Consider the following 13,146-nt stretch of genomic DNA (forward strand, 5'->3'; position numbering starts at 1 on the left):
TGGTATCTATTCTAGAATATATAGTTTAAATAAAATGTATATACATATATATATATATACACACACACACCGATCAGGCATAACATTATGAGCACTGACAAGTGAAGTGAATAACACTGATTATCTCTTCATCATGGCACCTGTTAGTGGGTGGATATATTAGGCAGCAAGTGAACATTTTGTCCTCAAAGTTAGAAGCAGGAAAAATGGGCAAGCGTAAGGATTTGAGAGAGTTTAACAAGGGCCAGATTGTGATGGCTAGACGACTGGGTCAGAGCATCTCCAAAACTGCAGCTCTTGTGGGGTGTTCCCGGTCTGCAGTGGTCAGTATCTATCAAAAGTGCTCCAAGGAAGGAACAGTGGTGAACCGGCGACAGGGTCATGGGCGGCCGAGGCTCAATGAAGGCTGGCCCGTGTGGTCCGATCCAACAGACGAGCTACTGTAGCTCAAATTGCTCAAGAAGTTAATGCTGGTTCTGATAGAAAGGTGTCAGAATACACAGTGCATCACAGTTTGTTGCGTATGGAGCTGCATAGCTGCAGACCAGTCAGTGTGCCCATGCTGACCCCTGTCCACCGCCGAAAGACTCAACAGTGAGCATCAGAACTGGACCACGGAGCAATGGAAGAAGGTGAATCACGTTTTCTTTTACATCACGTGGATGGCCGGGTGCATGTGCGTCGCTTACCTGGGGAACACATGGCACCAGGATGCACTATGGGAAGAAGGCAAGCCGGCGGAGGCAGTGTGATGCTTTGGACAATGTTCTGCTGGGAAACCTTGGGTCCTGCCATCCATGTGGATGTTACTTTGACACCTAAGCACTGTTGCAGACCATGTACACCCTTTCATGGAAATGGTATTCCCTGGTGGCTGTGGCCTCTTTCAGCAGGATAATGCTCCTGACACAAAGCAAAAATGGTTCAGGAATGGTTTGAGGAGCACAACAACGAGTTTGAGGTGTTGACTTGGCCTCCAAATTCCCCACAATCCAATCGAGCATCTGTGGGATGTGCTGAACAAACAAGTTCGATCCATGGAGGCTCCACCTCACAACTTACAGGACTTAAAGGATCTGCTGCTAACATCTTGGTGTCAGATACCACAGCACACCTTCAGGGGTCTAGAGGAGTCCATGCCTCGACGGGTCAGGGCTGTTTTGGCAGCAAAAGGGGGACCAACACAATATTAGGAAGGTGTTCATAATGTCATGTCTGATCGTTGTATGTGAGATATCTTAGAGTTTGTCATTTTTGTCACAAGTATAGGGTTAACAGCAACACAGTTTTACATTGCACTGCATATACAACCACTGGCTGTGCAGCATATCTCTCATCACACAAACATGTGTGAGCTTTCCCTGCTCTTTATCAGGAGCATAGCAGTATTTCCTGGGGGACGGGCCTAATGCAGATATACGTGTACTTGAGTTTCAAATGCCCCTTATAGAGGACCTCATGAGCTGTGACGATGACCAGAGTCAATGACTGGAAATAATGTTTAATTTTGTAAAAACAATGTCTAATAAACACATTAGGCTCACAGAGACGGTAGCAGACCTGAAGTAACCCCTCGGACAAACAACTAAAAGTTACTCATTCACTATGTTGGAAGATGCTTTTTAACCTTGTGGAAAGAGGAGGATTTGTCCTTCTTTTGCTCCATGACCTGCACACAACACATCTGTCCTATTATTGATCTCTTAAATCGAGAAGCCTCATAAATACACCTGGAGTGATGCAATTGAGATTTTAATAGATTTTCAGGGTAAAGAATTGATTGATTTGAGAGGAAATGGCCTCGAAGCATTACAGGAAAGCTTACTCATATTGATGGTGTGTGGCTGACCATAACCTGTGATAGATCTGACTTGTCATCCAAGCATTGGGAGGAAATAGCAGAAACAATAAAAAAGGCTGATTTATACTATTTAATTAATGTGCACTCTTAAAGGGATAGAAAATTCTGTCATCATTTGCTCTCCCTCATGTTGTTCCAAACCTGTATGAATTTATAATACTACGGATGTCAATGGCGTCCCAACTGTTTGGTCACTGACATTCTTCAAAATATCTTCTTTTGTGTTCAGCAGAATGAAGAAATTCATACAGGTTTGGGACAATTTGAGGGTGAGTAAATGATGACAGAATTTTCATTTTTGGGTGAACTATCCCTTTAATTTTTAATCAAAATAACTTACCTTCCTTCTTGCAGCGACATCTTTGATGATGTGTTTACTGGCTCGAGGGCGGGGCAAGCTGTCACTCACATGACATCAATCCCGATGGACAAAATCAAGTCCCGCCCTACAATTTCTTCCTCGAGAAGCCGAAGCCCAATATAATTGGGAACTACATTGGAAACAAAAAACATACCTGATATAATACGCTAGCAGGCTAAGCTGGGTATGCATGTGACGTCACCGTTGACCGTTATGAATGCGGTTACGCCCACTGAGTGGCAGTATTGGTTTTCAGCGTGAATGCCGCAAAAATCACACAAAACACATTCAAAGTGGCAAAGAGCTTTGCGATTGACTGTACAAATAGATTTAACAAGAAATCTGAGGTATAATTTTACAGACTGCCGAAAGCTGCAGAAAAGAGAAGCAAATGGATCACTGCAATTCACAGAAACAGCTGGACTCCAGCAGAGAAACATGGATTTGCATCATTTTGTGTCAAAATGTTGGATTTTGAGGTAAAATCACATTGTATTGTTATATATTGTGTTGACAACTCATCAATTAAATATTTACTATCTTATATTCTGCATAATTGGGTGTTTTTAAATAAACACTGACAAAAACTATACAAGTTTTAGGGCTGGACAATATATATATATAACATTGATATAAGTGATCACTCGGATTTAGACCTACCTATATTGTAGTTATATAAAATATTCACAGGCAGATTTGCTTTATGTATTTCCCCAACGTTGAAATCAGGCACATATAAATGTAAGGAAACACAACTCCTGGCTGCATGTCAATATCCATGGATTAGGTTTATTTGACAAATAAGAAACACTTTTGAGTCCAACCTTTAGTGTAACGTTAATCGTTTGTTTTACTCACGTTTTCGTTGTTTCCTCTATTAAATCCAGTCACGCAGCAGGTTCTTTTGCCACTCGGTCCAGCTGAGGCAGCGCGTTCCGGCAGGAAAGTGACGTCGATGCATACCCTCTATCCGCTTGTTAAGTCGTGACGTAAGGAACGCCGTTTCCGGGTCCAAGCCTCGACTCGTTTCACTTGAGAATGCCATCAGCGGCCGTTTATGAGCGCTATTTATTCATTTTAAACATCAATCATTTTAAAAACTTAAACATTTTAAATACTTACAGTCTATACAACAGTCTCCGTGCTCACAGCGTCACAGATATTAATATTTTAACGATTTATAAAAGATGAATCATTGTCTGGCCATCTGGAATTTTGGTATGGAGATAAAGGTTATAATTATATATTTTTTGTAGTATTACACCACATCGTGTTTGTATATTAGCACCATTTGTTGTTTTCTTGTGGTATGAGATAGAGCGTTAGGACCCGGAAGCGCTGCCGTGTGACGTCAGACTTAACAACCGGATATAGGGTAGATGTATGCTATGCTAGTACATAAGCTAACTAAAAAACAGAACGAGAAATGCTTGATTTCACAACCTATAGCTTCAGTTATATAGTAGTATATGGACCATGTGATTTAAAAGACACAAATGCTCAATATAACACATTTTAAACTATATAAATCATAACGTGATTTTGCATGAATTATAATCAGGCACTAAAAATACTACCCATTAAAAGTACCCATTGAACCAATGGGATCATTTGGGGTCCTAAAGGAGACCCGATTCCTGGGGGGGGACTGGATTTCTCACCACACGTTTCACTCGGATATAGCCTACGTCACAAATACTATCGCAACTTCTGTTTCATGCTGACTTTAAAAATCGTACTAAATTTAGAGAAATTAAATTCTCATTGTTTGTAGGTTTGATCCTCCATATCAAATTACAAAATCTATTACAAGAAATGCAAAATGCAGCTCTTTACTATGCGCTTTCTGTCTCTCACTTTCCACCCCCCTCTCATAATCAAAGAGGGTGGTTGAACATGTGCCACCCTGAAGAGACCCTCAGTCGTCATGTTTCAGTGCTACAGACGTCAGGGGGGCGTGGCCAGGGCCTCACCTCCAGCGCTGGCCAATCAGAGCGCAGCCGGCTTCTCTTGAAAGCCTCTTGCGCTGCGAGTATAAAGCCTCCACGGGGCTGATGCAATACTGGAGATACCGAAGGAGCATCACTGACGGAAACCAGATAAAGCTGCTCACGGCGACCTGAAAAACACGTTTTTGGCCAGATCGCTGATTCTAATTCTAGTCAATAGGTGAGTGAATTCATTTACTGAAATCGATTGATTTTTGATTTTTTTTTTTTTTTGCTATTAAAACCTTCCTATGGCATTGACTAGAAAGATAAAATGCAAGAGTCTTTGTCTCTTCCTCATTTTGTCTCGTTAAGACTTCCCTTTAGTGTTCCGATAGTATTTACAAAATTTGAGGGTTTATGTGAAACAAAGAGTATATAAATCAAGATAATGTTTTTTAAGACGTTCATTCATGGGTGTCGTCGTCGTGAGCACGTCACTTTGCTCACGTTCCTCACATAGTCCGCCTTACAGCTATAAAGGCTAGATTTAACCCTGGGTTAGATAACTTGTCATTTTGAAACTCTGGGTTATTAAACTACTTGGCCGAAATGAAGTGGCAAAGCCACAAGAATGATACAGCGAGTTGTGTAGCAACAGATAATCTATCATTGAAGTGCTCATCTCTTTAAATATTCGCAGTTTAGTCTCCATTTCCGAGTAACACGGATAAAAAATGGCGAAAAACGGCAGCAGACTGGTTAAATGGGTTATGAAGAGACCGTATTATTTTGTCTGTATGATATGTGAATATATAAGTGGGTCTACGTGGCGACATTTGGGCACAGATTTATTAATAAGGGTCCGCGCGTGCTCGTCGCGTGCTGTCTTAGTCTAATAAATAAGAAAATAAGAACTTTAATATGGGCTTACAATCTCGAAACACGTCTACATAGGATTAAAGACTAACCCAGGATAAAGTATGAACGAAGCCAAGTCAACCAGGATTATGTCCATTGATATGGCAAGCCGTTTTAACTTTTAGTCATTCTCAGGATATGAATTCTTGATATCAACGGTTCAATTTCCACTAGTAAAAACTATAATTATTGATATCTGTAATTGTATTTTCACTAGTGAAATGTCACCATAGGCTGCCATTCAAATTCAATTGTTGATATCAAGAATTGATTTCTTACTAGTTGAAATTCCAATTTCACATATCAGAAATACAATTCTTACTAGTAAAAGTCATAATCGTTGTTACTAGTGCAAATATTTCTTCTTGATATCAACAATTGAAGTAATAATGTTAATTTTTGATCGTCTTTAGTGACAATGTTAGTTTCTGATATCATGAATGTGATTGTTACTAGTAAGAAAGCCATTTTAGATATCTGAATTTATATTGATATCAGAAATACGTTTTCAGATATCAAAAATGAAAATTTTTACTAGTAACAATTCAATTGTTGATATCAAGAATTTATTTGTTACTAGTTGAAATTCCAATTTCACATATCAGAAATACAATTCTTAATAGTAAAAATCATATTTTTGATATCAATAATTACATTGCTACTAGTAAAAATGCAAATTTTTTATATCAATAATTCGGTTGTCACTAGTTGAAATGTCAGTTCTTGATATCAACAATTGAATTGCAATAGTAACAATGTTAATTTTTGATATCAATACTTTGATTGTGACTAGTGACAATGTTAGTCATGAATGTGATTGTTACTAGTAAGAAAGCCATGTTAGATATCTGAAATTATATTGATATCAGAAATACGTTTTCTGATATCAAAAATGAACATTTTTTTTCTAGTCGCAATTCAGTTGTTGATATCAAGAACTGACGTTTCAACTAGTGACAATTGAATTATTGATATCAAAAATTTGCATTTTTACTAGTAGGAATTGTATTTCTGATATGTGAAATTGGAATTTCAACTAGTAAGAAATCAATTCTTGATATCAACAATTGAATTTGAATGGCAGCCTATGGTGACATTTCACTAGTGAAAATACAATTACAGATATCAATAATTATAGTTTTTACTAGTGGAAATGTAATTCTTGATATCAAAAATTAGCATTTTAACTAGTGAAAATTGAATTGTTATCAAGAATTCATATCCTGAGAATGAATAAATGCTAAAACGGCTTGCCATATCAACGGTGCAACTTAACCCTATGGAAAAGCCTTTTACAACCAGTCGAAACTGATCTAAATTCCCAGAAGACTGACTGACCTTTCCGTTCAAGATCAAACCGGCTGATATACGGCTCTGGTTGTGTGTAATCGTATTGTTCAGCAAAAACAGTGGACGTGAACAGAACAGTCTGCACAGACTTGGCACAATGAAGGCTTTAGAGGTCAGGTTGAAGGATGAGTTCGGCTTCTTGCCACAGTGCTCGGCGTGGTGCCCGTGCACAGTTCTCGTGTTCTGATTGGCTGGCGACGAAGGCGGGGTCGTATAAATATGACTCAAATTACATCCTTCATTCCTTTCGTGCCTTTACGTTTGCAAGGTAGGTTCGACGATGACAACCTGGAAATGTACTGTATTCTCTAGTTTATTGGATGAATTTAAACGAAAGATGAACTTTGAGGCGCATTACGCTACATTTAATTCATTCAAGTTTGTTTAGATTTCACGTATGTACATTGCCTGTACTGAGCCTCATGTGATTAAGTTTGATGTAAGAAACATATGTTCGATATTTGACTCGAAATGTTAATCCAAAGCCTTTATATATAGCCAAACCTGTATGACTTACTTCTATGGACCAAAAGAAAAGAAGTTGGGCAGAATGACAATGTTAGTTACCATTCACCTCCATTGTGTTGAAGAAAATGCTCTGTAAGTGAATGGTGACTAAGGCTGACATCATTGTTCCACAGAAGAAAGAAAGTCATACAGGTTTGGAAGGACATGATGGTGAGTAAATGATGACCGTTCAAACTATTCTCAACGCTTGTCTATCCTCTTGTTTTTGCAGGTAACTGAGTATGCCAGTCGTCAGAGCCCTTAGTAAGGTGGCGAAGCAGGCCCTGCTGGCCCCTGCGTGTGGATGTCAGCCCGTGACGGTGGCGATACGCAACATCAGCTTTTCCCCGCGTCAGGTCACCTCCGGATCTGATGCCAGCTTTCATTCTGTGTCCTTCTCTGAGACGGACCACCCCAAAGTTCTCATCACAGGTATGAAAATGACCGGATCAATTTGTTTAAAAAGTAGGCGCTTGTGTAATTCTCACCATGTTTTAGCATGTTTTTAAGAAGGGTGGTTCCTGACTTCCCTACTGTGTTTTTTGCAGAATATTTGATCATTCATTTTTTCTCTCTCTCTGTCAGGCGGCCTCGGGCAACTAGGTGTTGGGCTCGCTAAACTCTTAAGGTATGTACGTTACAGTAAAATCTGTTCAGTTTTTGCATTTACAGATGCAGTTGTAAGTGTAAAACTTAATTTTTACATGAAAGCTGTTCCTGTTTCATAGGAAGCGATTTGGAAAAAACAACGTGATCCTCTCAGATATCAGGAAACCACCAAGCAACGTCTTTCACAGTGGTACGTCTCTCAAATGAAAGCTTATGATTTCTTAATATATAACTTTATTCTCTATTAGTTCTCTATAGGTGACTCTATGGGTTTGTTATGTTATCATTACATTACATAAACCATATCCATTTAAAGCAGATGTAGTTTGGAGAGTTATTGTTAAGGATAATTTATCATTTCCGTATGTTAAAGGGTTAGTTCACCCAAAAATGAAAATAATGTCATTTATTACTCACCCTCATGTCGTTCCACACCCGTAAGACCTTCATTCATCTTCAGAACCCAAATTAAGATATTTTTGATGAAATCCGATGGCTCAGTGAGGCCTGCATAGGGAGCAATGACACTTCCTCTCTCAAGATCCATTAATGCACTAAAAACATATTTAAATCAGTTCATGTGAGTACAGTGGTTCAATATTAATATTATAAAGCGACGAGAATATTTTTGGTGCACCAAAATAACAACTTATTTAGTGATGGCCGATTTCACAACACTGCTTCAGGAAGATTCGGAGCGTAATGAATCAGCGTGTCGAATCATCTGTTCAGAGCGCCAAAGTCACATGATTTTAGCAGTTTGGCGGTTTGACACGCAATCTGAATCATGATTCGACACACTGATTCATTATGATCCGAAGCTTCCTGAAGCAGTGTTTTGAAATAGGCCATCACTAAATAAGTCATTATTTTGGTTTTTTGGCGCACCAAAAATATTCTCGTCACTTTATAATATTAATATTGAACCACTGTACTCACATGAACTGATTTAAATATGTTTTTAGTGCATTAATGGATCTTGAGAGAGGAAGTGTCATTGCTCCCTATGCAGGCCTCACTGAGCCATCGGATTTCATCAAAAAATATCTTAATTTGTGTTCTGAAGATTATTGAAGGTCTTATGGGTGTGGAACGACATTAGGGAGAGTAATAAATGACAGAATTTACAATTTTGGGTGAACTAACCCTTTAAGGTAATTTAGATCAGTAAAGAAATGCTAATTATTTTAATTGTAGATTCTGTAAAATCTCTTATAATTAGTAGCTTAGAAAATTGATTACTAGAACAGGTGAATTCCTAGCATTTATTTTAGTACTTTAACCTAATTTTTCCCATAATCAGTCAGTTAAACTTTATAATATATGCAATACTCAAGGCACAGAGCTTTGACAGATGTCGATTAACTTTTCTCAACCACTTCCACACAGGACCCTTCATCTACTCTGACATTCTGGACTACAAGAACTTGCGAGAGATCGTAGTAAATAACAGGATCACCTGGTTAGTGCATTACAGTGCTCTTCTAAGTGCCGTCGGGGAATCGAATGTGGCACTGGCACGAGCAGTCAACATCACAGGTAAGATTTTACCTGTATGTTTTGTTAGTGGCTGATTTAGACAATACAATTAGATTTAACATTCTTTATACTTCTCATAATAATCTACTTCATTAAAGTACTTTAATAGATGTTTTTAAACTGGAAAATGTTACGAATTTCAGAAAGATATATAGTGTTTTTATTTATTCTCAACTGCTTTGATCTTACTATTAAAATAGCTTAACTTGAAAATGTAAATACATTTTAAAATGTTTTTTCCCCCTGTAGGACTACACAACATTCTAGACATTGCAGCAGAACACGGGCTTCGGCTCTTTGTGCCCAGCACCATTGGTGCCTTTGGACCGACTTCACCTCGAAACCCCACACCTGACCTCTGTGTGCAGAGACCACGTACCATATATGGCGTCTCTAAAGTCCATGCGGAGCTCATGGGGGAGGTAAGACACGGGTCACTGTTATTTCAGTACATATGAAAAGTATTTCACCTGTTTTCTGGGCTTTGTCACTCAGAATGTTAATCTTTACCCATGATTCTTTCTCCCTAGTACTACCACCACCGCTATGGCCTTGACTTCCGCTGTCTGCGGTATCCCGGCATCATCTCTGCAGACTCGCAGCCCGGCGGTGGCACGACAGGTATGTTGAACTTTTTCCAAAAGACAACCCTAGTAAAAAAAAAAAAACTATATCAAAATCTATTTAAAATACATTTATTTCCTACTAAGTACACTTCAAATCCATTAACATATTTACTGACATATCACTTAAGACTTTATTTGGAGTATTTCTTTATTGCACGATGCACATTTCTTAATATTGTGCCTAAAAGTGTTTTAATATCACTATTAATAAGGATTTTATGATCTTTATATAATATCAGTCTTTAAATGCATGATATTTAAAGTGTACCAGCACATTCGAATATACTTCAGTATATCTTTAGTTGGACCTCAGCACTACTTCTGCCCAATTAAAGTGCATTAAGTACAAAATGAGTTGTTCCAATGTAGCAGACTTTAATACCGGTTTAGTATACCAAAAGTACAATTGCAGGGTATTTTTATTTAGCACATAAATATGTGAATGTATTTGTAGTATACTTGGCACAAAATTAATCTTAATGTAAAATTAATCACTAGGGCAGGGCCTAAAATTAACACTCGCCAATTGCCAAATGCGAGTAAAAATCTATGTTGGCGAGAATATAAAAACGGTGTCACTCGCCATTTGGCCGGTAAAATTTTTATGAATTCTAACAATGCATGAAGGTGAACGATGCTCGGGACAGTTGACGGGTCAGCGCTGCATCATCATGAAGGATTAAGCCTTGACAATTTAAATATTTAAGCGTAAGTAAGGGCGCTCATTTTGTTTGAATGTTTTGTGTGCGCAAACATACGAAGCACGTGCACAGAAAGCCTCTTCTCAGACAGCGTGCGAATACTAAACTGAGCTCTTTCACATCTTCTTGTGCACAAATTCACTCAAAAATCCTAGTAAATAGTCAGTTATGTCTTAAGTGAACGTAAACATTTGAGAAAGTAAATGCATGTGTAACAGTATCAGTATATTAGATCTGTGAATTCGCTCTTAAAGTGACAGCAGCCTAATATTCCCGCTGCTGTATGTGTTTTTAATGTTAATCGAACAACAGAGGACAAAGATAAAATGACTCACTGCTCTTGACTGATTAACTTTTGTAACTTTAATAATAAATGGGTGTTTAATTTATACAGTGAAGACTGTTTACATTTCTTTACTTTATTAAATTTCTCTACCTGAAATCTACTGTCAGACCAACCTGAAAAACATGAAAAGCGCCGTTTATTTCATTTGTATATTTGTTATATTGCATTTATTTGTGCTTTTGCTTGTAATTTGATTATTTGTTTCTTATTTTATTACTGTCTGTTTACTTTTCTTTAATAATGTTTTAAATTTATATTAGTAAGGCTAGTAGGTTTAGCTCTGGTATCGAAACTGGAATAGAGAATTGTGAATTTTCACTGCCTGTTTTTGCAAAAAAAATATTTATGGCCATTTTCACCAGCCATTGGCAGCTGAGGCAAAACCTTAGTTTTAGGCCCTGCACATGACCTTGCTCACGTACGTAAATGAAGTTATGCAACTGGCACATGCTCAGAACGGGGTGTTGTTCTCTTCAAGTATTTTTAGATATACTGATAGCCTGCACCAATGCCAGCCGGCTATTTGAACCACACCTCCCCAGCTGCCTGAAGTCACATGTGAAAACCTGAAAAGTACTTTAACAGCTGTTACAGTTTTACTGTTACACCTAGATAAGCGTCAGTCGAGACTGCTGGCCAAAAAAAAAAAAAAAGTAACGAAAGTCTGTTTCTTTTGGCTTTTTTTCAGACTATGCCGTGCAGATTTTCCACGACGCCGTCAAGACCGGCAAGTTTGAGTGCAACCTGAAGCCAGATACACGGCTGCCCATGATGTACATTGACGACTGTTTGCGGGCCACGCTGGAGGTGATGGAGGCGCCGGCGGAAACGCTCAGTATGCGCACCTACAACATCAATGCCATGAGCTTCACTCCAGAGGAACTTGCAAACGAGGTCCAGAAACAGCTGCCCGACCTTCAGGTCACGTATGAGATCGACTCTGTACGACAGGCTATAGGTATGAGCCTCAGAACCATCAGCAAACATTTGGTGTAAATAAATGGTGCAAAATATTGAGCATGATCTTGTTTTTGTCTACGTAGCTGACAGCTGGCCCATGAACTTTGATGACTCAAACGCCCGCAATGACTGGAGCTGGAAGCACGACTACGATCTGCCGGAGTTAGTCCAGACGATGCTCAACTTCATCGGCTCAGACTCCCGCATCGCTCAGGCCAACTGAGTCTGCTCATGGACAATGGAAATATGTACATATTACAAAGATTTATAGTGATGCAGAAGAGAGATCCATGGTCTGTAAATAATCATATTCCTGTTCTCTTTTGTGTCTGCTGTATGGACTAGCACAGGTTATGTATGTATAACTGCAGATTACACAAAGAGGTCTGGTCTCTTTTCTAGTCAGGGTTGAAAACCGCACAGGTATTTTGAAAGCTAAATGTTGGAAAATGAGAAAAGGAATTGGTTTAAACCCAATGTGATCCGCTTGTGCTTTGCATTTAGTGAGATAGGATCATTATGTCTCCAGGAAACGTAAACCAAACAGATATGAAAATCCAAAAATGAATGTCGCAGCTCCTAAAACTTGCCTTCCCAAATTCAGCTCTCTTTCTGAGTTTCTTTTCTCTCTCTCTTTTTTTTTTTTTTTCTTTTTCTATTTAAGATAAATAATTTTACTGTACCTTTGCAGAAGAACATAATATATGAGGGAAAAGGCCATGTTCACACTAATGGGAATAAAAGTAATAGGAATAGTTCCAGCAGCTGCAGCCCATTCTAAAATAAACAGACAAAAGATTGTGTGGTTTGAACAGGGTGGGACTCAAATGCAGGTCCTCAGGGAAAGTGGGGTCGTCATGATAAATGACATTATCATATCCCTCTTGGTTGCTTTCCCTCTCTTGTGCACTATCTATTTATTCAGACTGCTCACAAATAAATTGCAAGTTTCGCACTTGCTCCACACTTTTTGTTAAATGCAATTTCTCTCACATCTTGCATTTGCCCATAAATGTTTTCCCACAGGGAATATATTATCCCATATGAAGGGGAGAGTGGGAAACAACTTTAAATTATTATTTTTTAGTCAAGCTTTGCATCAACATGTTTTGTTCTTATGATCACGAAACTTGTCAATAAAGCTTTTTTATCTTTAACACCGTGCTTTGTCTCTCATTTTCATGAGTCTTTATATGCATATATATATATAATGTATGTGTATATATATATATATACACATATATATATATATACACAGACATAACCAGCCATTATTCAAAACTATCACCTCACCTTAAGCCTGGTGCACACTGTGCGATTTATAATAGTCCTTTACGATTGTTGCTTGAACATGATCCTCATGAAGGACTGTGCACCAAATCTGACACTGCCAGAATTTCATCGGAGGTAAAATTTGATCGCAATGGTCATTAATCT

The 13,146-nt window shown here is 38.4% G+C and overlaps 1 protein-coding gene across 1 annotated transcript; it reads left to right on the forward strand.

Moving 5' to 3' along the window:
- Positions 1 to 4,235: 4,235 nt before the first annotated feature.
- tdh (L-threonine dehydrogenase) lies at positions 4,236 to 12,866 on the forward strand. The gene is made up of 9 exons (XM_048208361.1): positions 4,236 to 4,391; positions 7,161 to 7,360; positions 7,514 to 7,556; positions 7,657 to 7,727; positions 8,927 to 9,076; positions 9,326 to 9,498; positions 9,607 to 9,697; positions 11,438 to 11,707; positions 11,793 to 12,866. The coding sequence occupies exons 2-9, from the start codon at positions 7,171 to 7,173 to the stop codon at positions 11,930 to 11,932; spliced, it is 1,128 nt and encodes a 375-aa protein (XP_048064318.1). The 5' UTR covers positions 4,236 to 4,391; positions 7,161 to 7,170; the 3' UTR covers positions 11,933 to 12,866.
- The last annotated feature ends 280 nt before the right edge of the window (positions 12,867 to 13,146 follow it).

The sequence above is a fragment of the Megalobrama amblycephala genome, linkage group LG11 (assembly GCF_018812025.1).
Source record: "Megalobrama amblycephala isolate DHTTF-2021 linkage group LG11, ASM1881202v1, whole genome shotgun sequence".
NCBI classification, from domain to species: domain Eukaryota; kingdom Metazoa; phylum Chordata; class Actinopteri; order Cypriniformes; family Xenocyprididae; genus Megalobrama; species Megalobrama amblycephala.